This window comes from Pipistrellus kuhlii, unplaced genomic scaffold (assembly GCF_014108245.1).
Source record: "Pipistrellus kuhlii isolate mPipKuh1 unplaced genomic scaffold, mPipKuh1.p scaffold_m20_p_14, whole genome shotgun sequence".
NCBI lineage: Eukaryota > Metazoa > Chordata > Mammalia > Chiroptera > Vespertilionidae > Pipistrellus > Pipistrellus kuhlii.
This window is the reverse complement of record NW_023425449.1, coordinates 43571514-43597226: the sequence shown is the minus strand read 5'-3', so window position 1 is coordinate 43597226 and position 25713 is coordinate 43571514. Positions and strand designations below refer to the sequence as shown.

The following is a 25713-nucleotide window of genomic DNA, read 5'->3' as shown; positions in this document are numbered from 1 at the left end:
GGAGGTGGAAACTCCGGGGGCCCATTTGTGATGTGTTCCCCACTTTCTTCACCTACGGACAGACCCAGCGGGCTCCCCTGCCACTCCACACAGCCGTGCGGCATTACTGGGTGAGTGAGGAGAATGCTTCAAAGATAAGGAAACAGTCTCTTCCTGATGTGGTTAACTCGCAGCCTGGCTTGCGGTCCACCAGCTGATGCCAGAGGCCACGCTCTTTGGACCCTTTCCCACCCTGCTGCTCACCGCAGAGGGCACGTCTCTTTGCCAGGCCGGGAACGGAGGAGGTAGGGGCTGTTCCCAAGCTCTGGGTCCTGACCCAGCAACTTCCAGATTCCAAGTGAGCATCCCACACAGCTGGGCGCAGGGGCAGGCACCTGGGGCGCCATGCATCACCGTCACGGCACTGCCCGTGATAAGGTAATCTGTTATGCAAGCAACATTTGGGGAAATGTCTGACTTATCTCCAGCTCACTTGGATTTCAAAATTAAGAACTTTTCTTTCGTTTGGGCCAGGGCAAGCACAGAATTGTTAAAAGTTTGTATTTCCTTGACACCACCTCTCTTTATCGTGCTATGTTGAAAAAAAAAAAAAAAAAAAGTGGGGGGGAGTTTACTAGATTTCTCAAAACAAATAACCAATAGCTCATCTGTAAGAGTGTGTGGTGGGTAATAAATGGCCACCCATTCTTGGCAGCGCCTCACGAGGTGAGACCTGTTCCCACACTTCCTGGGTCTGGGCTGGCGTTGTGACCAGTAGAAGGCAACGGAAGTCACATTGTGTGAGTTCTGAGTCTGGGTTTCCGGAACCGTGCAGTTTCCACGCTTGCCTTCTAGGGGCGCTGTGCCCATGAGAACCAGCCAAGGCTGCTCTGCAGGAGGAGAGACCATGTGGAGCAGAGACAAGCTTTCCTGGGCCAACTGGTGCCCAGCACACCTGCCCACAAACTGCAGTCACCCGAGCAGAAGTGGCCAGTTGGGCTCTGACCAAATTGCTGACCTAGCGAATTCGGATTAGATACAATGACTGTTTTACAACAGATAGCTGATTCAGTATGTAGTAGAGGAGAAGCCTCACATGTAGCTACAGGAATGGCACACCTAGTCCAGGGCCTGCCACATACTATGTTCTCAATAAATGCTAAATGTGTTATTATTTTTAAAGAAATTGTGTATTTTAGAAGAGGAGAGTTGAAAGTTTACTGCATGTTATAAGACCAAGATAGAGATGTTTTCCTTAATAATCTAGAGTTCAAAATTATTAAAATAAAGAAACAGAGACCCTTCCAGATATGGATTAACTCAGAGTCTGGTTTGTGGTCCACCAACTGACCATATGTTTGTATGCCTTCATTACTGAAAAACAGTGGATTCAATATTACACAAAGTCATTTGCAATCACTTATTCCAATCTTTGACTGCAAATAATTCTCAAAAGCCAAGCAGTGTTTGACACTGTTTTCCGAGTTTCAAAGGGGAAAATATTCCAGGATTACCATTTGTGACATTTCCCTCCATCAGGTATGAATTCTCCAGACACAGTCCCCACCAAAGGAGCATGACCTGTCTTCTTGCCCAGCTGAAAGGCAGAGCTCATTGACACCCGCGTGTGACTGCAGTGCAGACACCTGAGGCTCTCTCTGTTCATCACAGTGAGATGGCTTTTGTAAAGGAACAGCTGATGGGCAGCACTGTGGGCATCTCTCCTCAAAAAGTGAACTTACTCAGGAAAAGTTACTCTCACACAATCCTGCAGTGGATATTTTCCATCTGTTTCTTTATTTCCTTATTATTTAAACTTACCTTATTTTATACATGAGAACATTGATATTGAACTGAATAATTTTTCTAAAATAAGAGAGAGAGCCCTAGCCAGTTTGGCTCAGTGGACTGAACCCCAGGTTTGATTTTGGCCAAGGGCTTGTACCTTGCTTGCAGGTTCCCTGGCCCTAGTCAGGGAGCATGCAGGAGACAATCAATTGATGTATCTCTCTCACATCGATGTTTCTCTTTGTCTCTCCCTCTCCCTTCCACTCTCTCAATGGGAAAAAAATATACAATTAACAACAAAAAAATGATTAACAAAAAAATTTGGGTTAACAATAATTAATTAATTAATTAATTAATTAAGAGAGAGAGATAGTATATGGTGGGGTTAATATTCTAATCATTCTTAGAACTACCCCCTTGAATGACTTTATTAGAACCACCTTGTTATTTAAGCTTTTCTCCATTGGAGTTTATGTTATTTGCAAACATAACAATATTAATTGTGGCAGAGATAGTTAACTGTCATCCCCAAATGTATGCCTTTCCTCTCACAGCAGGCATTGACCCCAGAAAACTGTAGCTCAGAAACCACACTGCCAATCAATACACATAGGTTGGACCATGTGACCTGTTCTTACTAATGGAGAAAAGTAGAAGTGATGTGTATGTATCACTTTCAGATCAAAATTGTTATGCATTGGTTGCATCTTCTTTACCTTCCCTTTGTATCCCACTAGCTTTGCAGATGACACTGCCGGGAGCCAATTCCAGCATGTCATAATTACAAGAGTTTCACCAAAAGGTTGGTGAAGCGTGGGCAGCTCAATAAGGGCTGAGCCACATATGTAAATTATCTGTTGGAATGGCTGGAAAGGCACTTCCCCCAAACCTGAATAGGATGGTTGTTTACTGCCAGACAGCTCAGGGCATCTACATGTTATTGCCTCCCATTGCCAAACACCTGAACAGCTGTAGGCTATTCCCCAAACTGACAATGCTTCTGTAAACCTTACCTTTTGAAGTGTTTGTCTTCACCTTAGGACAAATTGTGTTAATAAATAGAGTGGGGTCCTTAGTAAGGGGTTACTCTTCAGTTCCTTTATCTGAAGCTCCTCTGACACCCAATGCCTTTCAAAATTATCTTTCATCCTTGGACTTCTTCTTAATCTATTCATCAGCTCCTTTCTCCAGATTGCACCAACCCTTTGTAACGCTGGGACCAAAATCCTGGCAGAGCATGGCATCGTGGATAGTGAACCTAGAAGATGAAATAAGCCTAACATCCTCAATCACTAGTTGGAGGGGAGTGGCCTGCTGATCTCTCTGGGAGTTTATATAAATGAGAAATAAACTTCTACCAAACATATTGGAGCAATTATATATAGCAAGGCAGCTACTCCTATCCCTAGTAATATGCTAACTATTTTAATCTCTAATCTTCATTATTTTATGGTTATTAAAATTTTCTCCGAGCCTAGGAATGAACATGAAATATATACTAGAAAAAGTAATGATTGAACCAAACCTGGAAACATGTGAAGAATTTAATTGGGTGACAGAGGAAAGGAAGAGCCTTTCAGTGGAAGAGAAGCACACAGGGAAGACATGGCACCAAGCAAAAGCATGGACTATTTGGAGGATAGCAAGTTGTTTATTTTAATGAGGCAAGATTCAGTGGAAACCAGCTGGAGTAGCAGGTGGCAACCAGATCATAATAGCTCTTAGATCAAAGCAAATTCTATGAAACTCTGGGTTCTCATGACCATAACCATTATCTCATCTTTGAGTACAGAAAGAGTAATTAATTCTTTATGGAAATTTTTTCAAGGATCCATGGCATGTATCTCAGGAGGGAAAAAAATGCTGATACTCTGCACATAATTAAGGGAGTTAGGGATTGGGCTGTTTTGGAGGCACCTAAGTTCCAAATTGAACTTGAAATCGAGGCTAGTCAATGGCCTTTTCAGTAGCTTGGAACAAAACTGACTAGTAGGAGTTCTTGGTATGAGATTGTGACAACTAATTTAATTGAATCCTCTTCCCTGGGAAGTGGAAATAGAAACACCCACAGAGAAAGCAGATCACTTAAGGCACAGCTATATCCAAAAGAGTGCGAAAATGTTGTTACAACTCTCCTTAGAGCTTATGGACCAATTCAGTTATGGAATTATCAGGACCTAAGGCCAACTGAAAACAAGAAAGTGAGACAGTAGCCAGGTGACCTTGCTTCATATTTCTTGTGCTAAACTCCCATTACCTGGGGTGCTCTGGGCCCATGAGTCCATGACATATTAGAAATAACCTTTTATGCCACACCATGTCCAGATTTTATCTTGAATATGCAAGCTTCTCCCAGGACCAGAAAGTATGATGACTGTGGTTTTAGTCCACGTTTATTTGACTTCTCACCAATAAACTCTGAAACAGAGAAATCTTAACAATAAGTAAAAGAAAGCAAATGGGTTAAGGAAAATCATTTGAAATAACTGTTTTGTAACATACATGAAAGTAATATTTTAAAATGGGCCATCTGTCAGCAAGACATTGGTACTTGGGAAATTCTGTAAATGAACTTGGCATGACTTGGGTGTTGAATGTTGCAACTTTGAATCTTGCTTTTGACCAGCATGTGGCTGTGGAGGCAAAGGGGATACTGTTAAGACACTGGCAATAAGTGAGATAAAATCTAATAGAAGGCTTGCATATTATAAGACAGGGCAGTTGATTTAACAAATAAGTATTTTATATCATTTTGACAATAAAGATTTCTCAACCTCTTTTCACAAGATGTGACAGGCTACTTCACAACAAAAGTTTTTGACCAACTATCCTTGGAAAATATTAGTTCAAACACAGTTGATCAAGTTTCTTACTTGTAGAGTTTTCCAGAGTTGGCAATATTCTAAGCAGAATTATGAATGTCTAAGACCTTGCAATAATTTTTGGTAGAATATCTCAAACACCATTGAGTTTGACTAGTTTCTACACACTAGTTTGGTCACAGTTTCCATGTGGCCAAAGAATGAATCTCTAATTCAGTGTTTCAGAATTTTTATAAAAAAATATTTAGAAATAGCAATTGTTTAGCACAATTAGATGAAAACTCTTACTTATAGAATTTCTGCACCTGAATTTCCCATGGAAATCTCAGTCTGAATAAAGAAAAGAGGCATGATTACCAGAGGGTCCTACAGGAATGTCTCCTTGAGAACTGAGTCTTACCAGCCAGGACGTGGGCTCTCCAGGCCTATTGGGTCATACAGGGACGGTCCTGCTCATCCCAAGAAATAAGCTACATTACGACAAAATGAACTCTGGTGGAACAGCTACTTTAAAAATACAACATTTTCATTGCTTTTATATCCAAATGACAGTTAATTCCCTTTTCATCTTGGTGAGAACAACAATAATATTCTTTTTTTTTTTACTTAGAATACCAATAGATTGACCACATCTTTTCATTAAATATGATCATTTTTAAAAAAAATCATTAAAAGATGTATATGGGCAGGTTGACTTGCAATATTAAGAAAAACTAAATGGAAGAGTTATGCCATCTATGAGGATTAAGATGAAATCTGCAAATTTTATATCACAGGAGCATTAAGTTTTGTTTCTTGTCATCGTATCAATAACTAATAGGCTGCTTTTGTTTAACATTAAATCTCCACTGAGGAGGCTTACGGAGCTAACATTTTTGTAATACTGTTGAACACCATCTAAAGGAATACTTTCGTTTCGATTTTCTTCATACTCCAAGGTGGACACAAGAATCCATCTGGAGAACAATAGTAACTTCAGAGAAGACTATGCCCTGCAGTTGAGAGGTGTGTGTCCTGCAGTTGAGAGATGCCCTGCAGTTGAGAGGTGTGTGTCCGAGGCCCAGTGTTGAACCCATCTTTGGACAATGAGTGAACCACTCCAGGCACCATCTCCCCAAGAGGTAAGAATTGATGGTTCGAAGAATTCTTCTCGCTTTAAAAAGCCATGATTTGAAAATATTTGTTTAATGTATCAGCTCATTCAGCTGAAATACAAAGTAAGTAGCATCAGATGGGCCCTGGTGTCTGGCTTATGCCTACTACAAAGTCAATCAAATATTTCTAGAGCATGTTCAGTGTGCGCTCGTCCTGTCTGGCCCATCCCTAAAAGGAGGTGTCTGGGAGTCACGTGCAGGGGGTCAGAGTCACTCTGGAGGCCGCGGGAAGAGGATCTGGAAGAAACAGGTGCCACAGAGTTCAAAGTTACACATTTTTGCCCCATTGACAAACCACCCAGACACCACAGAGATTTCCATTATGTCTTTCCTCAATTTTGTGTTTTTCAGAATTTTCTGAGTTTGAATAACTCATAATTGGGGCCTAATATTTGGGCCCAAGTGTTACAGGTTGCTTATGGAGAGAGGGAAAGCTTATTTTTATACTTTTGAGGCATTTGTGTGAATTTATGACACCCAGTGGTCAAAACCTGGGAGAGGGGGCATGTAAGGAAGAGGCAGGGGGCATAGCCTGGAGGAGAGAGGGCCGTGGTTTGAGGACTGAACTGCTTTCTAGGAAACTGCTCACCCACAAAGCTGTCTCGTGCTGGGCTGCCTTACTGAAGAAGAATCAACGAGAAGAAAGGAGAAAACAGAAAAGTAAAATGACCCTCAAAAGAGTCTAAAGGATCTGGAAATAAGCCATTGACGGAGAATGGAAGAACTTCATCATTTGTGCTCTCCCCCCAGGCAGGGTGAACAGCAGCCACCCCAGGAACGGCTGGGCCTGCCGCGCTGTGCCTGATCCACGCCGGTCTGGAGGACAGGCACAGCATGTCACCATCGTTTTATTTCCCACGTAGTGTGACCCAGCCTCAGAAACACGCTTCCAACAAAAGTATGTCCTCAATTATTCAAGATAAGTCTCATTTGCAAAACCTCCAAAGAGAAGTGATGTACAACTCTAGCTCCTTTCCAATAAAAGCAATAGGTGAACTCCTCTCTGAAAACAAAACAAAATAGAACCAGAAAGATAATAATAATAGAGTTTGGATTTGAAAAAGCAATTTCCTGGGTGGGACAGATAAAATGAACACCACTGTTCACAAGGCAGCCACGCTCATGATGTTCTAGAACTGGTGACGAGTGACCTTTCCTTCTGGTTCCTCTCTCAGCTTCTTGGCATTTCCCAGTGAGACCACGGAAGGCACTTTATCATAGAAGGTTTATCAACTCTATGTTCACTACGATACATCGAATGAATACATTCCATAACCGGTTGCTCAGACCTCCTCTATCTTACTGCAATGTCTCTTACAAGCAACATGAGGGGTGTTGGATGGAATTAGATTCCCTCCTTTTAGAAGGCAAGCCCTACACATTCTGGCATATAGGCCTTGCCTGGGAAGACAGCTCCCATTGATAACTTAGTTAAGTTTCCATATTTAAATTAGTTTGAAGTTTCCCAAGACTTCTTCATGTGTTTGGGTTACCTAGACCACTTTTCCCCTTGCCTATTGTAACTAGCCACAAGCCTTTGGCGGGAAAAGTGAATGGGGTCAGTGGATTCATACCATGCTACTGGGAAAGAGTTTAAATCGGAGTTGAAAAAGAAAATCAAGTTTTTAGGATTCAAAAGTCTAGTAAACAAGTTCTCAGGAACCAAGAGAAGTCAGAATGCCTTGTATGCATGGAAGCTTCCCTGAGATCTGCCCACAGCCTGCCTGGGAGTCAGAGAGGCCCCCGCTGGGGCTCCCCATGAGCCACCTGCCTGCCCAGGACAAGCCCCCAGGCCTCTGGGTTGTCTTTCGTCTCCTTAAAAATGAAGTATTTTACTGAGTTGTTTCTAATGTAGGTCCCCTTGGCTTCAGTGTTTGATTTTAAGTAGCTTATTGTACCTACTTTTTCTTGTTTTGTCTTCTTTATTAATCATGCTCCTCCAGTTCCTGACTCTATGCCCTTTGAGATTTAAACCAAAAAAAGAAGAAGAGGAAAACAGAGCTGATGTCTGTTTCCTCACTGCTGTGAGGAAAGAGAAAGTAGAAACATGTATTTCTTTGCCACTTTTTGCCTCTTGCCCCTTTGTCTTGTCAAGTTTCACAGATTTATTGATTCTTTGTCTAAAAGACCACAAAGCCTCCTGCTGGGGGCATTTCTTCCCATCTTCATTCTCTTGTGAAGGCTCCTGGGGATTTGCCAACATCCAATGGGATTTGTAGCTTTTGGTCTGTCCCTCTGTTTTTTGTCAGTTTAATTTTCAGACTCAGCCAGGGACCCTGAGAGAAATGAGTAAGACCTTTTCCTCCCCTACAAGACCGGCCTGTGAAACCAGGAAAGTCACTAGTGAGCCCATGGAGAAGGCAAGGGAGGCGACACAGGTCTTTAGGACTAAAGGTCATCTTCATTGTTTTTATCTCTGTGACCTGGGAGAGAACTGCGATGTGGCCTGGGAAGAGTAAGATGCAAGAAACAGGAGCGAGGCAGGCCTGTGTCCCTAGGCAACGCCTGGAAAACCTCAGTGTTTTATTTGTTTTTGCACAACGCCTGGAGTGCAAGCTGTTTCTTTGCACTCCAGCCCCTCCCTGCTCATTCAAGAGGCTCATTCACAGCGTTCAAGTACGACCTGCAAGTGGCGAGTGGCTGTGTATTTACACTAGCCCTTCTCAGGAAGTGCTAGCTGACTCCTGTGGCTGAGAGGGGCTTGAGCTGGAGCAGAGATGGTCTCACTTCCTGCGATGTTTACTTACCCTGCAAACTGGAGTGTGAGGGCACACACCACGCGCAGTCCAGAGGTCCTGCTACCCGGGGCCCGCTGGTGCCATTGCGACGTGAGAGCGATACAAGAAAAAAGGCAGGCTGTGGCCAATCGGCTCCCGTTCCTTCCCCAAAACATAGCTCAGCATAGAACTAGATGGGAAAGTCTACCTGCTCTTCTGATGGTTGAAAGCTCTTTCTTCCCTAAGTGATAAAGGCTGTTTAAAAGCAGTGAAAAGACTAATTGTAGAAGTGGGTGTTAACGTAAAGAGAATTCAGACCAGTAAAGAATTTTTGTGAGTTTATCTGAGCCAAACTGTAGACATTTGCTGGGAAGCAGAACCTCAACCGATTGAGATAATGCTCCAGAGAATGGAAGGTAACATCTGTGTTTATTCATTGCAATCAAAAGAAAGGGAAATAGGTGGGTTACTTCAAATTCATTGCTGATAGATTAAGGAGGTGGGGTAAAGCAAAGCGGGGTGTGTTGGGGAGACCTCTGGGATCCGGTAAAAGTGAGAGGATGGACTTGTGCTTCTTTTACAGAGATGGATACAGGATAGTTATTGACAATTAACGTGATAACAATAACAATGAGGAAATGTCCTGGTGCCATTTGTTGTGCCCTGAGGGGACCAGAGTAAAAAGGAAGTTACAAGTTACCCAGACATCTCACAGATATGTTATCTTAGAGGCAAAAAAAAAAAAAAAAAAAAAAAAAAGGAAAAAGGCAAATGGGCTCAGGAAAGATCTAAGTGGATCTTTGTCAGGGAAAATATAGGCCTAAGACGTGACTACCCACTATAACCTGTTAGTAGTTAAATATTCAATTTTCAGGCCATCTTTTGTGGTTACTTTAGGTCTTTGAGTTTGCAAGACAGCCATGCAGGCCTCCCCTGAGCTTGTCAAGTCAGCATGTGGCCATTTCATCCACAGGGGGACATAGGACTCAGCCATTAAAGAACCTGGATCTACCCTTTCTTTTCTTTTTTAAATTACTTTAATTTTTTTATTTTTTTTTATTTTATTTCAGAGAGATGAAGGGAAAGGAAGAGAGAGATAGAAACATCAATGATAAGAGAAAATCATTGATTGGCTGCCTCAACACCCCACTCTGGGGATGGAGCCTTAAAGCCAGGCATGTGCCCTGATCAGAATCGAACCGTGGCTTCCTGGTTCATAGGTTGATGCCCAACCATTGAGCCACACCTTGCTGGGCCTGGATCTGCCCTTTTCAACTCTTAGCCTGCCTTTGTTGAGGCTCATCTCAGGGTCTAGCTCAATGCAGGTGACTAGCTGAGAATGATGGAGTTAAAAGAAGCCTAACCATGCATACCACTTAGGATTACACCATAGCATGTGAATTCTGTACAAAGTGTAATTTTGTATCAAGAGCATCTTTCCCCATCAGCTCATTGCATGTTAAACCCACCGAGGGCAGGGAGCACCTCCCCCCAACGAGATGTGATGAGTTTCGGTCTGTAACGGTGGCTTCCTGACCAGAGCACCATGCATTTTCCCCACCCGCTCCGCAGCCAGTGGGGCCTCCCTGTTTGGCAGAATACCAGACATGCTCTCATCAATCAACCTACCGAAACCCCCAAATCATCTCCTATCTGAGCAAATTGGGCCTTGAGTCTGCTTCCCGGGTGAGGACTCTTCCGTTCTGTTACCTGTTGGCAAAAAAGGGCCACTTCTGTCCTGCACCTGATCCTGCTCCCCGTCCTACCTGGGGACCAGCAGGCTGTCAGTGCTGTGCTCTGTGGACACACACTTGTGGAAGGACCGTGACCCCTCTGACCTCTGCCTCCAAGAGACTGCCCGGGGCTCTCGGGCTGGAATCTTCTGAGTGAGGTGCGTCGTGGTGGGGCCAGTGGACCCCGTGGTCACATGCACTTCATCTCACCTCATTCACCATAACACATGGCCCCATTATGACTGCGCAGAGGGACATGGTGGCCCTCAGTGGTGTCAGAGACCCTAAGCAAGAAGGGAGACCCCCATCTGGAGCATGTTCATCTGATGAGGGTGAAGTGAGAGAGCTGCCTGGGGGCGGCCTGGAACCCCCTGTGCACAGCACAGCCTTGCAGGGAGCCCAGCCCACAGTGCAGCCTGGGCTTTCACACCCCACACCTGCCAGTCAGCACCCTGGACAGCAGCAGGGTAGGCCTGGGTGGAGGTGATGGGGGGTTGGGGGAGAGCGGGACTTCACAGGCACCTGGCTCTCTACTGCCAATTGCTTTTAAACGTCTGCTTCTTTGTTTGTGGAAAGGAAACAATAATTGTATCTACTTCACTTTTCAGGACTGAATGAAGCTGTGCATCCCGAATTCTTAATATCTGTCATTGCCTTCAAGAATGGTATTTCCCGTTATTATTTCGAGCAGGAATTATCCAAAACACACATTGGTTTGATGCGCAATGTTACCTCTAAATTATACACCGCCGTGTCCTCATGGGCAGACCAAGTCCCTCAGCAGCAAAAGCAAAGGTGCAAACGTGAGGGTTAGGAACCTCTGAAGGGGCGCGGGCAGCAGCACAAAAAGGCACTTACCACCAATGGTCACGTCCAGCGCCTCACTCCCTCCTCGCCCAACCTGGCGCCAGACCTTTGACCTCAGCCTGCAGGTCAAGCCGCGCCCACTGGTTTGCTTTATTGGGTTTGCTGTTGCTTCTCTTGTGGTTGAGTCATTGTTACTCATATTTTACTATATTGGTAGAAAATGAATGTTTCAAGCTCACACAAACACATGAGTAATTTCATATTTAATGCATTTCTACACAATCATAACACTACCTGACACATAAACAAGTCTTCAAAAAAAAAAAAGAGTTGAATTGATGAATATTAACCATAATAATTCAGGAAAAGGGGATAATCACAGATCTATAATCACATTTTTATCCATGAATCCAAAATCTGAAAAGCTCTGAAGACTGATATTGATATCATCATTCACTTGCTGGCAAACGCTAATTGGACTTGAACTCATTTAGCAGCAAATCCTGAGATGAACAGATGCAGGGCTGTGCATAGCCTTTATTCATCCCCAGCCGTGTGAATCCTCACCTGGTACCCGGCAGGCATTTTCATGCATTTGGTGGCAGGGTGCTGCCCACAGGTGCTTCTGGGAGAGTGGTATACTACATGAGTTAACACATAGGTATCAGATACACCAGATAAACTTCCTAAAATGCAAGGCAAGTCCGGAATGCAAAAATATATGTGGCCCAAGAAGTTTTGGAATTTGAGTGTCTGCCTTCTACTATGACTCTGATTTGTTTTAATTCTACCCCCCTCTCCCCCTCCGCCACACACACACACCTGTGACTTCCCCACAGACTTGGATGAAATCCTCACTTTTTCCCAGGACTCCAAGGCCACGCCCCATGCCCTCTCCCTCCGCCTGGCTCCACACCAAGGCCCTTGCCCACTGCACCATTTCCACTTCTTACTCCCGTTGGGAAGGCAGCCCTTGTCCCCCTCCCACCTGCTCCTTTCTTGCCTTTAGGTTTCCACTTAAGTGTCTCCTCCTCAGAGAGGCCTCTCCTGACTGCCCACCTTTGGTTCCTGCTGTTATTATTCCCACCAGCGCCCACTCCGTCCTCTGGCAAGTACGTCAGCCTGGAACAATTACATTGGATCTTGCTTACTGTCCATCTCTCCCTGCAGATTCCAAGCTCCATGAAGTCAAGGACTTTTTACCTTTATGAATTTTTGTATACCCAGCCCTTAGCACGGCGCCTGACACATTGTAAGGGCTCAAATACATTAGCAGAATTGAATGGATAAACAAATCATTCAATTAATCCATCTCAGTCATGCTGACATTGGGGTGGGATGCAAAGATCTCCTCAGCTGACTAGTCAAGGCTGTCCCCTGAGGAAGACCTGGCTTGTGGGAGATGGGTATCCTACCTAATAAAAGAGTAATATGCAAATTGATCATACCTTTGCTACACCCACCAGACACTCCTACCAGCCACTCCCACCAGCCATGCCCAGCAGCCACACCCACCAGCCAATCAGAGCGAACATGAAAATAAACCCAACCAAGATGGCTACGCCACAGAGAGCAGGACTGAGGCTTGGGTTTCCCAGGCAATGCAGGAAGCCAAGCTTTCTGCCTGCCCTTGTTGGCCTAAGCCCCCACTTAAGGCTACAAAGTTTTACTTATGGAAGATAAACAAATCCAAACAGAAATAGTGGCAGCCACAGAGCTGGAAAGAGCGGGAGGCTAGGGTTGCCCCTGGAAATGGAAGAAGCAAAGCTTTCCGCACCCTTGCTGGCCCAGGCCTCCACTCCAAGTTACAAAGTTTCAATTATAGAAAATTCATAAATTTCAAGAGAAATGGCTGCCACCATGGAGCGAGCAGGAGGCTTGGCTGCCCTCCAGGCTACAAAGTTTCAATTGTAGAACAAAAATAAATTCCAGATACCAGGGCCTCCTCTTGGGTCACCAGGGGGCATGGGTGGCCTGCAAACCACCACAGGCCCATTGCTCATGCTGCCCAATGCCCCAAGGGAACCTCCACCCTGATCTGGGACATCCTTCAGGGCAAACCAGCTGGCCCCACCCATGCACCAGACCTTTATCCTATCTAATAAAAGAGTAATATGCAGATTGACCTTCACTCCAACACACATTATGGCTGCCCCCATGTAGTCAAAGATCCTGCCCCCATGTGGACATAAGATGGCCACCACAAGATGGCCAGCAGGGAGGGCAGTTGGAGGGACCAGGCTTGCAAGGGAAGGCAGTTGAGAGGGACCAGGCCTTTAAGGAGGGCAATTGGAGGCAATCAACCCTGAAGGGGAGGGCAATTAGAGGTGACCAGGCCGGCAGAGGAGGGAAGCCAGGGGCAAACAGGCTGGCAGGGGAGCAGTTAGACATCAATCAGGCTGGCATGGGAATGGTTAGGTGGTGATCAGACTGGCAGGCAGAAGCAGTTAGGGGCCATCAGGATGGCAAGCAGGAGAGCAGTTGGGAGCCTGCAGTCCTGGACTGTGATAGGGCAGTGAGACATCCTTCAAGGGGTCCCAGATTGGAGAGAGTGCAGGCTGGGGTGAGGGACACTCCCTTCCCCCCAGCCCCCGCAGCCCTTGTGTATGAATTTCGATTATTCTAGTGTTGTATATAACTGTGGTCTTGGTATAAGAAAGCATTTTGCTCAGGCTCAGGAAGAATGACTGCCACTCAGAATCTGGGGGTGAAATAAAACCCATGAAAGAGAGAATGTGGCTCTCTCCTGGGCAAACACTCAGATGACATTTTTATGGAATTATCTCTTGGGCTTATTGCCTTCATTAGCATTGTGTTGCCTCATTTTGGTCTGGTGCCTTATTTCTTATTTAAATATGTGTCCTTGTGCCCCTGACATTGGAATGGAAATAGCACCATTTGCCCAGCTGCCCAAAAATACTGTGTAAGATTTAAATGTGTTCAATGATTTCAGTTTCTGGGACCGTGGAATTACTGCCTATTTGCAGAGTGAAGGAGTTAAGCTGTCATCAGAGTGAAGGAGTTAAGCTGTCATCAGAGCCTCCTCCTGACAGCATGAAATGGGAAGGTCCGAGATGATCTCACCCATCAGATCCCGCTATGGTTTCTGGGTGCGGTAACACATCTCATAAAATGACACGTTAGGCAGGTCAGCCTCCAGAACTAAGTCTGCCATTTCCAGAAAGGATGGCTCTTTTTTTTTTTTTTTTTTTTTTTTTACTTCCTGCATTTCTGCCCTGTGTAGCTGAGGGAGGAAGCTGAGTTTAGTGGTTAGGGCAATCGACTGAGTCAGCAAGCCCAGCTTCTATATTTGGCTGTATGATTTGCTGAAAGCCTTTGTCAAACCAATTCAGAATCATGAAAGAAGTCTTTGTTCTCTCATACATAACTTTCCCAAACTTGGAGTGAAAATGACCTCCGTGGCTGAAGCTGTACTGAAACTCTGTGACATAGCGCTGGGCTTTCCCTTGTATTCCTTAGTAATGGTCTTGTCGGGGTCAATAGGCAACCAAACAACCAAGCAAGAAACGAACTAAACCTGACTCCAGGGCCCGCTGGTACACCCACCCCAGGTTGCAGGGCCATGCACAAAGACGGGAATGAGAATGGAGACCCTCAGAGCTGACCAGGTAAGTGAACTCCCTGGTCCTACTGAAACCAGCAGATGATAGAGAACACTGTCCCATCATAATAAAACATTGGCACTGTAACTGGTGTATTAGGGTTGACTCAACCAACATTTCCTTCCTTTTAGATATTTGGTTGCAAAAAGGAAAAGGTATGTTCCTTGGAGGAAATTAAGAGTTCAGGGTGACAACACACCTTCTCATTGGCTGAGCTGTGGCATTTTCCATTGGCTGGGCTTGTTGCTGAGCAAGAAGAAAATCTTCCTGCCTTTCCCTGGGGTAGTAAAATAGATCTCTTTCCTGTTGAAGATGCAAGGTACTATCTTCCTGTTTGGGATCATGGATGGTAGGATATACCAGTAAGAGCTCCTTGTACAGCCCCTCCAGACTCCAATTTTGATGTGAAAAGTTGAGGTTTCCTTTGTTGATTTTCATGGTCATGATGTGGGATAAGACTCAGTCTGGAGGTTGGGTAGGAAACAGAGCTTGTGGACCTGGCAGCTGCTGGTGAGGGATCTGGGTTTATACAAGGACCAAGGGAAACCATGGAGGGTCTCAAGCAGGAAATGACAGATGACTTTTAAAAAAATATCTTCATTTCAGTACAGCCCAAGGAATATAGTCAACATTGTAATAACAATGTAGGGTGTGAGGTGGGGGTTATTAGGCTTATTCAGAGGGATCACTGGGTTATGTGTGTCACTGGGTGTCACTGCGTTATATATAATCACTCTGCTGTACACCTGAAACTAATATGTTATTAAATGTCAACTGTAATAAAAAACAATTTAAATGAAAATTAAAAAATATCCTAGTTTCTCTTTCAGTAATAGAACACTTGATATTTGGAATAAATCTCTTACAAAAAGCAACTGAAAATACTGGACAAAATATGTGTTAGTATTTCCTCCAAATGACAAAGTGCTAATAACATAGTGACGTGTCCCGGCCTGGGTCTGGGATGCAGGGACTTGGGCCGACTGAAGGTGGGTTTGGCCCTGGGGCATTTGCTTGTGGATCTAAAAGTGGCTTAGCTGTCCTTTTGGCAACAAAGCAACAATCTGCCTTTATCTGATGGCACATGGGCTGGCTTCACCTTCTATTGTCTTAGAAAGTGCGTGGTGGCTGGAAAAGTAGTTATGAGGATGTCCTCAGATGGCTGTTAGTGGCAAAGATTAAAACACACGCCACCCCCTTGGAAGTGGGAGCTGCTGAAGTCATCAGAATATGTCCACACAGCATTTAAAAAGATTTAAAAAAAATTACTAAGAACTTGGAATACACCTCATAATGTTCTGTAAAGTGAAAAAAAATCCTGACTCTAAAATATTATGTACCTGTCCCTTTGAATCACAAGATGTGCATATGTAAAGAAAATTTAGAAAAATTATGATAGCAGCTCTCTGTTGGGATTGGGTGATGTTAATTTTTTATTAACTTGCTATTTCCTGTAATAATGAAAATGCAAAAACATTTTAATGTAAGTGGTTTTAATTGTATTTTTAATGATAAGTAGTATATTCAAAAATACTACAGGAAGGCACAGAGAAGAAAATGAATAGCCCTGGCAATCTCATTGGTGTATTAGGGTGACACTAGAACCAACATTTCCTTCCTTTCAGATGTTTACTGTAGAAGGAGCGCTTATATCCTACCACCCATGATCCCAAACAGGAAGACAGTACCTTGTACCTCCAACAGGAAGGTGATAGACTTTACTAGCCCAGCAGAAGCCCAGCCAATGGAAAACGCCACAGCTCAGGCTGAGAAGCCATTGTTGTCACCCTGATCTATTAATTTCCTCCAATGAACTTTCATTTTTCTTTTGCTAATGACTTCCTTGCCTAACCTTCTTTTCTTTTTCTTTTTTTTTTAAAAAAGTATATTTTTATTGATTTTTTTTTACAGAGAGGAAGGGAGAGGGATAGAGAGAAACATCAATGTGAAAGAAACATTGATCAGCTGCCTCCTGCACACCCCCTACTGGGGATGTGTCTGCAATCAGGATACATGCCCTTGACCAGAATCGAACCCGGGACCCTTCAGTCCACAGGCTGATGCTCTATCCACTGAGCCAAATGGTTTTGGCCTAACCTTTCTTTCTAGAAAAGCTTTCCATTTTGTATAACTTCTCTTCTTGCTGGGATAGATGTTGCCCAAATCATGAATCATTTAATAAAGCTAATTAAACCTCTAAAATTTACTCGGTTGAATTTTGGTTTTGTAGCACTTCACTTTCAATAAGTTTCTCTCACGCCGCCATGCTGTCTGTCTCCACTCAGGCCTTTTATAGTTGCCAGTCCCTCTTCCTAGCTCACAACGCCTGCCCCCAAATGTAGCTCTCACATTCTGCTCATTTTCAGGGCTCACTCCCTCTCTGAGCGGCCTCCTGACCACCCCACACAGAGGAGCTTCAACTCGACTCATTCATATCACCCTACTTGGTTTGACGTTTTCCTTGCTGCTTTTGTCACTGCAGGTCACTTGTTTGAATCATGTATGCTCCCTTGTCTCATTCTAGGATGTCAGTTCCAGGAAAAAGGACCCTGAGCCTGCTCTGCATTGTTTGCCATGTCATGTGTCACCAAAACTTAAAAAGAAAAAGAAAAAAAAAAAAAGAAGAAAAAAAAAGGCTCTTCAAAAACATTAAAATTCTCTTTTCAGACATTTTCAAAGTGCAGTGTGTAGGAGGAGGAGGAGGTGGGGGAGGAGCAGATGGGGGAGGAGCAGATGGGCTTGATCTTGGGTATTGCTCACAGCTGGTGACAGCTGACTGACAGACCAGAGATCAGGAGACCTTGATTTTCCAGTTGCTACAGGCAGAGACGCATCACACCACCCGCCTTTCACAATATTTTAAAACACGTGTCTCTGGCTTTTTACACCAGCTCACCCACTTCATTAGTTCTTCCTGCTGACCCACATCACACACGAGCACCATGGCAGGGGCTTTCTGAGAGGGGGCACTGGGCGAAGGGAGCTGGGAGGACGCAGCACCCAGACAAGAGTGTGCTGATGCCCAAAACCTTAGAGCTGAATTTCAGACAACAGCCATTCAGAAGCCGTGACTGCTGAGCAGCAGCCTCGCTGAGCTGGCACTGTTAAAACCGAGGTGCTGAAAAGCTTGTTAGGGTCATGGCACCAATTCAAATGCCAGAAATCTGAGGAAACAGTTAAAGAGATGAAGACTAAAGGAAGCACTGCGTTAGAATAGGTGCACCTATTCACACAGCAGGTGGCAAAGGCCTGTACTGCTGCAAAGATCTCCTGGAGTGGGTCACTGTGCTCCAGGGCGGAAACCCACTGTTGCCCGCACATTTTCCTTTTGTGAGCATTTGATTTATGTTAAACCATCTCTCTGGCTTGAAGTGAATTGTTTCTAGTCTGCGCCATGTTCCTCAGACAACTCAGGTCAAGTTGTGACAGACCTCGCCTGTGGGCAGACTGCTCAGCGGGAGGAAAATGAGGTGCCTTTGTTGACTGGAATTAGGCAAGGACTTCCTGGTGGAGCAGATTGTCCCACACACTTGCTCAGGGACAAGGCTGAACCCTCACTCCCACGTCAAACACGCATGTTCTGCAGTCACACACACACTCCCCCTCCACCCCGCCCACGTCTGCGCTGAGTAAAGGACTGACCGAACTTAAGAAACAGGGCTTAAAAAACCACATCGAAGCAGAATTATAAAAGGCCTTAAGTGATATTAAAAGGTGTTCAACGGGCACAAAAGAAGTCATTAATTTATTAATGAATTTATTTGACTAAATCTGTTGAGCATCTCCTGTTGGCCAGGTTGATTCCTAATTGAGTGATGCGGAGAGAGAGCGCTGTAAAAGCAAAGTCCCAACTTCATGGAGCTTCCTTCCCCATGGGAGATAAATAATAAAAAAACACAAACAAGGAAATAAACGGTCAGTCAGGACTGGTGACGAGGGCTGGCGGCAGAGGGGAATAGTGGGTCCAGGAGGGTGCAGCCTGATTCACACTGTGGTCTGGGGATGACTCACTGCTAGGGCGACTTCTGAGGACAGACCTGCAGGAAGTGAGAGCTGCGGGAGCGGGGGCTGTGTTTCCCAGGGAAGTGATCACAGGCCAAGGCGGAGGGAGAAAAGGCCCTGGGCAAAAGCACATCTGCACCATCCGTGGCCAGTGGTTGGAGGAAACATTTGTGTGAGGAGAAGAAACCACGAGGGGATGCTGAGATGTTGAAGACACGGGCAAGATCAGATCGGACCTCGGTAAAGATTTTGGCCTCTAGTCTGAGAAGCTAAAGGAGATTCTCACCAGGAGTGACACACTTTATGATGCTCGCTCTGGGAGAATGAACATGCAGACAAGGAGGCCAGCGGAGAGATGCTGGTGGGTTTTGAACCAGGGTGGTATCTGTGGAAGAGATGAGAAGTCCTCACGAATTTCTAAATATATTCTGCAGACAAAGCGGAAATCGTTTGCTAATGGATTAGCTGTGGTGTGGGAAAGAGAGATAAACGTTGAAGATGACTCAAGGTGTTTAGCCAGGGAACTGGAAAAATGACATTCCCACGGATTGACATGGAGAATACAAGAGGTGTAGGTTAGAATAAAAAATAAGAAATTTGATTTTGGAAAACAAGCGATTAGTGTCTTGTGCTGTCCCTCACTAACCATCAGTGGGATTTAGATTTACATTTTAATGAATGAAAGTTTACATCAGAGTAAAAAGTTCAATTCCCCAGTTGCACTCACAGTATTTCAAGTGCTCAATACCCACTTGCGTGTGGCTTCTGCCCAGACTGGACAGTCGGTGTCACCGAGCTTGGCGGTCCCCGGGAAAGGCCCACTGGGCGCCGGAGACAAGCAGCCTTCGCGGTGCGCTGGGCCCTGGGAACTGCTCCCTGTACACATGGCACCGAATCTCCAATCGGCTCCTCAGGTCAAGCAATGCCATCCATTCAGAAGAGGAAAGTAAGTTGCCCTAAGTCACACAGCTCTTGGAGGGCAAAAAGCCAGAATTGGATTTCAGGACAGTCTGCTTCCAAAACCCAAGCTCATAAATCATCGAGCTCTAGTTCAGGCTACACTGAAATTAGTCTACACGTGATTTAGTCTGAAATTAGACACGACATCCATGGGGACCCGCCCACCAGGCTATGGGTGGCAAGTGTGGAAGCCCAAGAAGGAACTGGGAAAGCTGAGAGAGCTTGGAGATCTGGGGCAAAGGGAGTCTCCCAGAGGGAGACCTGTGTGCTCAGAACCAGCCGGACACGTCCCCACGCTCACCAGTTCAGAGGAAAAAGCACACCCTCTGAGGCCCTAGTTCACACCTCTGCATAGGGGTCTATGGATGCTAGAGGGCTGCTTAGCAGAAAGAAGGGCTTAATTGACACCAGGTACTAATAATATAAGGTTCAGATCCTGTTCTATCCATGATTCTCAACGAGGTTTGGTGCCACTTAGAAGAGGGGTGCCATGGGTGTTTTGTGGCAATGGCTTTAAGATGCTGATCCCATGATAATGTTGCTGCAACCCTGCACAATGCAGAGAACTTCTCACCCACTGAGTCAGGGCTCCACGAGTCAGGTGGGAAACATGGCCCTCAGCAATGCCCGCCCATGACCATGAGCTGAAGGACAGAAGTGAGAACTGGTGGGAGGCAATGGCCCAAGACTTGTCAGAGAAACTGCTCCCCACTCTGCTGGTGTGGGCCACTGCCTAGACTCACTTCTCACTGAATCACGCAGAACACAATGGTGAGCACCCATGTTGGGGGGCTCTGAGCATCACAAAACTCCAAAATATTGGCCCAGGGACATAAATGTACTGTTGTCAGAGCAGGATGAGAGGATGAAATTGGAACTCTAGGATGGAGATGAAAATAACTAAGAGGAAAGTCAGATAGAGAAGCCGGTAGAGAGCAGCATGGTCCCATAAAAACATTGCAGGTTCAGCTCCCAACCACAATAAAGCAGTGACGTCCTTCCTTACACCTCCAGAGCCACCTCTGAGCTTCACTTTCAGTCTCACTTTCTGTCTGCAGCCCCTGTAGGACTGGTGAGGGCGGTGCTGTGGTGAGGCTCTGGCTTGAGGAAATGCTGGGGCTGGTTTGATCCATCCAGACCACTAACACGTCTACGCACTGGCAGCCGGGCCCCTTCCCTTTCTTATCATTCCTATCAGCACTTTCCATGTCCTTCAAGGGTGTTTCCTTTGCTTTCACAACTTGACTGTTTGGTACAAGAGGCCTCGCTTTCAGCTTATCTCAGCTTCCGACCTGCCTTCCTCCTTGCTTGCTCATTTCTAGCTTTTCATTTGAAGTGAGAGACCTGTGACTTCCTTTAATTTTAGGGGCCACAGTAGGCTCACTAATTGGCCTAATTTCAATATTTAAATTAATAGTGTATGTGGCTATTTCCCCATGGCAAGTGTCTCTGCCACAAATTTAAGATTCTTGAGTTGACACAAAGATCAAATAGCATAGGACAAGCTTAAGTAATGGGTAGTGTATCTGTTACAGAAGTAGCTCTCTGTATAATTACTAGAATGTGATTTTTATAGTTACCCTCAAGACTACCCCAGAATTTATTATTAAAACTCATCCCTAATTTCCTATAAAGTTTTTTTTTTTGTTAAAGCATACAACAGTGGTATAGCATAAACACATTTATTTACTAACAAAATGGTCGATCTTCATTAAACCAACTCAGAAACAGCTGCAGGTAAAATGGTTGTGATAACTGAACAGTGATGGGAAGAAGGCGTGGAGAGATTTGCTCATTGAACTGAGCTCGTTTATCCTCGTGGCCAATCCCCGTCTGGAAGGACGATGGAATTTTTATTCCACTTTCTCGTAGACCCGAGTGCAGTTGACATTGTTCATGACGCATTCCTGGGAGAGAGAAGGATATTGTAGAGTTAGATCTTACATCCTAGGGCAATGGTGGAAGTTAAGTGCTAGAATCAGAATCCTATGAAACCTGTCACCTGTTTCACAGATGAACATATATGTTAGGATTCCTGGGTTTGAAAGGCTAGAACCTGTTATTTTGCTTAAGATATGCATGTGTTTTGCTAAACATACTTGATCTATAATATCTAAATTACTTATTTGGTCTTGCAAACAGTATTCCTCATTTTAAAGTGTGTTGTGTTTTTAAATTGATTTTAGGGAGGGAAAAAGGGAGGTGGTCAGAGAGAAACATCAATGTGAGAGAAACATTGATTGGCTGCCTACCATGTGCATTCTGACCAGGGATTGAACCCCCAATCTGGGTATGTGCCTGACAATGCTCCAGCTAACTGAGTCCCCCCTGCCAGGGCAGTGTTCCTGTTTAAAGAAATGGAAAAGGTATGGCCCAGAGGGCAGTTTGGTGCGCTGCCTCTGATGCTGGACAGTTTCAGCGGGGCCCGGACTGGACCCAGCCCGGCAACACCACTGCCTATCACCGTTCTTTCCTGTCCACAGAGGACTTGGTGGTTTTCAGAGTTTAGTGCTTAGCTTGTCCTGGTGCACTTTCCTGCTGGCCTCGCTGCCCTGCTCAGGATCAGCGACACACAGTTCTGCGAACGATGAATGCAAAAGCGACGCTGAGCGGCCAGAGCTGCACTTACCACCACCAGCTTCCCGCCCTCCAGCCGCCGCGTGATGGTGCTCTCCTTCCCGTCCCACTCCTGGTGCTGGACCAGCGCGCCGTTCACGAAGTTGCAGACGGTCTGCAGAGACAAAGCGCACTTTTTAACTTCCCGGAGGATGTTACCGGCAGCTCCCGTGACGCATAACCTCCTCGACCAACATTTTTTTTAGCTTTTCCACTCTGGTCTGCTTCAAGCCCGCGTTACTCATAATATAGCTGATGCTTGTCAACCTAGATACACATGAGGAGACCCTCAGATGCTCATGTTCCTTCAACTAGTTTTACAAAGCAGACCAGGCTGTGGCCCTTTCACACTAGTCTATTATACACTTGATATTAACTCAAGTCATTAAAATAACTGGAGATGTCTTTTATTCAGCAGCTCCTGCCTGTCAATGGGAGAATGTTACTCATACAATCTATCATTCCAGAAGCTTCTGGGACCATGTACGTGACGCCTGACCTGACTTTTCCTGCCATCTGCTGTAGTCTCTTCAAACTTCTCTCCCAGGTTGCATGAGAACTGGGTGGTCTTCAGCGTGCTCTCGGTTTTGATGGTGAGGTGTTTGCCGTCGGAAGAGATGACACAGTCGGGCTTGGCCATGGCGCCCATTTTCCGCAGAGCCATCCCCACGCCTGTGAACGTCAATCACAGTCACCGTCAGGAGGGCCGGAGCTCCGGCTCACAGAGTGCAAGCTGTGAGCTCATTGCTACCCCTGTGCTGGCGTTATCTCCACTTACTCACTTCCAAGGACTATGGTAAACACAGACCCAGGGCTCACTCTGTGCTAGCACCAGACGCACACAGATTCATGGGAGCCTGGAGACCCCCTGTGAGCGGCGATAGCACCGTCTCCGCGCTACAGATGACAAAGCAAGCTCACACAGGTGGGAAGCGCTGAGCTGGGAGCCAGGATGCAGGCCGTGTGGCTCCAATCTCAGCTCGCGGCCCCTGTGGCTGATGGCCTCCGGAACGCGCGGGAAGCACCCGGACTTGTAAAACTGACTTCCTCAGTTCTGCTGTCCTCCTGTGCCAGGACTCCGGCACAGAACAGGCCCCTGGCAGACACGTGGTCCACACACCACACAAACAGCACCCGATGCTGGGATACTCCAACAGCCAACGTTGTAAGAGGCAGAACAACATCGTCGTGGTGGTAACAAATGGAAAAATCTTACCCTCAAACACAGAACATCTCATAGCTCTGCAACTCAACTGCTATATCGGCATCATACCTAATTTATAGCCAGTGTACTTTGTCTACAAAAAAAACTCAGACCAGCACCACCGCCCTATTTCAGATGAGAAGCACAGAAACGTGGGCTTGATGACGGGCCCTCTGCGGGGCCTGAACCGTCCCGGAAGCCCCCTCGCTGCCGGCACACGTGGTGCCCTGTGCTCGGGCTGAGTTCTCTCCATTCTTATTTGGATTCCTGCAGGGCTCTGCTTCCCCCACACCTTCACTGCATCCCAGTGAACCGGTGTGGCATCCCTCGTGCCCCCAGAACCTCGGAAACACATTGGCTTCCAATGGACAGAGGATGTGTGGCCTCAGGCAGTGCACACAGACGATGTATTTCTTGGGTCTGAGTGAGGTGCCCAGGTCACCTTGATCTGGGTTTACAAGGGGCCTGCGGTTTCCCTCCAGCCCCCTCTGTGCGCTCATCCCCATGGACACAGCCGCACACTGTCCTGCAGAGACACTGCCAAGGGAGCTTCTGGAGGCCGCAGGGACGGTCACCGGTCACCGGGGCTGGGAAGCCCACCCCATCCCGCAGTGGTCTCAGGGCTGGCAGTCCCGGCACAGGCCCAGGCCCAGGCTCCGCCACTGCATCTCGCTTCCCGCTGGCTGTGCCAAGATCCATGTTTGTTTGCTTGTCTCCCCAGTGTCTCCACCAGCGTTCAATCCTCCTCACTGCCTTAGGAAAGGGCAGGATTATTCAGTTTGAGACAGTGAACTTGAACCTCCTCCCAGGCACCCATTCCAGGCTTTAAGGAGTCTGGGGCCTACTGCAGGGCCACGCCCATCGGCATGCCTGTGGGGAGTCGCAGCGCTTCCCCGACAAAGACCATCGCCCTCCTCAAGCAGCGGTGCCCGGCCGCCCTCAGCACGTCTGGCCACCCGCCCTCAGGGGCCTCAGACACGCATGGCCACCGAGGTCAGCACTGCTGGCGCCACGCCTCTGGGGTCGGAGGGAAGGATGCCCCATGCATGCCCCAGGGAGCTGAGCCGCGCAGAGACCGGGGGTGGGAGGGGGAGCTGGGGGGATATCGAGGTTCAGACCTTCTCCAGGCGCCAGCGGGGAGAAGAGGGAGGGACCGGCGCGCCTTGGGTGAACAAAGGATGCGGCACAGTAGCGAAGGGTGGGGAAGGGGCAGTGGGTGCAGCCGCTATGGGGCGAACCAGGAGGGTGGCAGAAGGAAGGATTAGTGGTGGGGATTAAAAATATTAATAATAATAATAATAATAATAATAATAATAACGGAAAAGGGTACGTAGCCGAGCGCGGTGCCCCAGGCAGCGGGACATCCCCGGACTCCGGGGACCGCGGCGCGCACGCCCTCTCCTCTCGGCGGAGGCGGGCCGCGTGGTGCAGGCAGCGGGGACCGGGCCGCGTGGTGGGGCTGCGGGCGGGCGGGCGGGAGGGCTGCCCCGGAGCCCGGAGCGCCGAGGGGGACCCCGGACAGAGGAGCACGCGTACACACACATACACACACTGACACACATTCACAATCACACTCGCACGCCACGCTGCGGACCCGCCGCCCCGGTCCTCACCTAGCTCCTTCATGTACTCGTCGAAGCCTTTGCTCTCTACCAAGCGCCATCTCCCGACCAGCTGCTGGATGGAGGCCATGGTGGGCGCGGAGTCGTGCGGGCTGGACGCGGAGAGGAGTGAGTGAGGGATGGAGCGTGGCGGGAGCCGGCGGGAGCGCGGCCGCTTTATAGCGAGGCGCGGGGCGGGGCGGCGCCGAAGGGCCAATGGGAGGGCTCCTCGCCCATGCCGCGCCCCCGCCTCACCCAGGCCACGCCCCCGCCACGCCCCCGCGCTCCGGGTCGGAAGGTGCGGACCGGCTCCACCTGCCCCGGAGCCGGCTCCGCCCGCGGCGCCTGCAGGCGCGGCCCCGCCCGGCGCGCCCCACGTGGCCCCCGGAGGTTCCCGCTCCCTTCACCCCGGGAGCCGGAGGGGCGCCCGCCTCTCCCGGGCTAAGTCTCCCCGCCAAGTCCCTTTCCGTTTAAAACACCCAACGTGCGAATGAGCCCTCCCTCCCCGCTGGGGCGCTGCAAGGGATGGATCGCTCAGCCCTCTGTGCCTGATGGACTGATAGGTGATTTGCCTTGCTACTCTGGGCTCCTGGTCACTGCACAGCCCACATGCCAGCCCCCTGAGCACCTGTCCCTGCCCGCAGGCCGCCGGCCCACTCAGCACCTCCAGGTGAGGACAGACCTGAGTGAGCTAGTGATTTTATCAG

At 47.2% G+C, this 25713-nt stretch overlaps 1 protein-coding gene across 3 annotated transcripts; it reads right to left on the bottom strand.

The window, feature by feature from the left end:
• Positions 1 to 4147: 4147 nt before the first annotated feature.
• FABP5 (fatty acid binding protein 5) lies at positions 4148 to 25186 on the bottom strand. Of its 3 annotated transcripts, XM_036437313.2 has the most exons (5): positions 25019 to 25186; positions 22701 to 22873; positions 22215 to 22316; positions 18912 to 19010; positions 4148 to 4400 (listed from the first exon to the last, which is right to left on the bottom strand). In XM_036437313.2, exons 1-4 carry the CDS (start codon positions 25095 to 25097, stop codon positions 18927 to 18929), a joined length of 438 nt encoding a protein of 145 aa, XP_036293206.1. In that variant the 5' UTR covers positions 25098 to 25186; the 3' UTR covers positions 4148 to 4400; positions 18912 to 18926. The 3 variants fall into 3 exon arrangements, with proteins under 3 accessions (XP_036293206.1, XP_036293205.1, XP_036293207.1); XM_036437312.2 differs by lacking the exon at positions 4148 to 4400 and having other exon boundaries at positions 18372 to 19010; XM_036437314.2 differs by lacking the exons at positions 4148 to 4400; positions 18912 to 19010 and adding an exon at positions 21252 to 21492.
• Positions 25187 to 25713: the final 527 nt, after the last annotated feature.

Excerpts from the sequence above, each read along its gene's own strand:
- FABP5 (XM_036437313.2), bottom strand. The coding sequence starts at position 25,097 with ATGGCCTCCATCCAGCAGCTGGTCGGGAGATGGCGCTTGGTAGAGAGC. Across the intron at positions 22,317-22,700 it reads CAGATGGCAGGAAAAGTCAG|ACCGTCTGCAACTTCGTGAA; the intron begins GTCAGGCGTCAC and ends TTGTCTCTGCAG. Across the intron at positions 19,011-22,214 it reads AGGGCGGGAAGCTGGTGGTG|ATACCACCCTGGTTCAAAAC; the intron begins GTAAGTGCAGCT and ends TCTCTTCCACAG.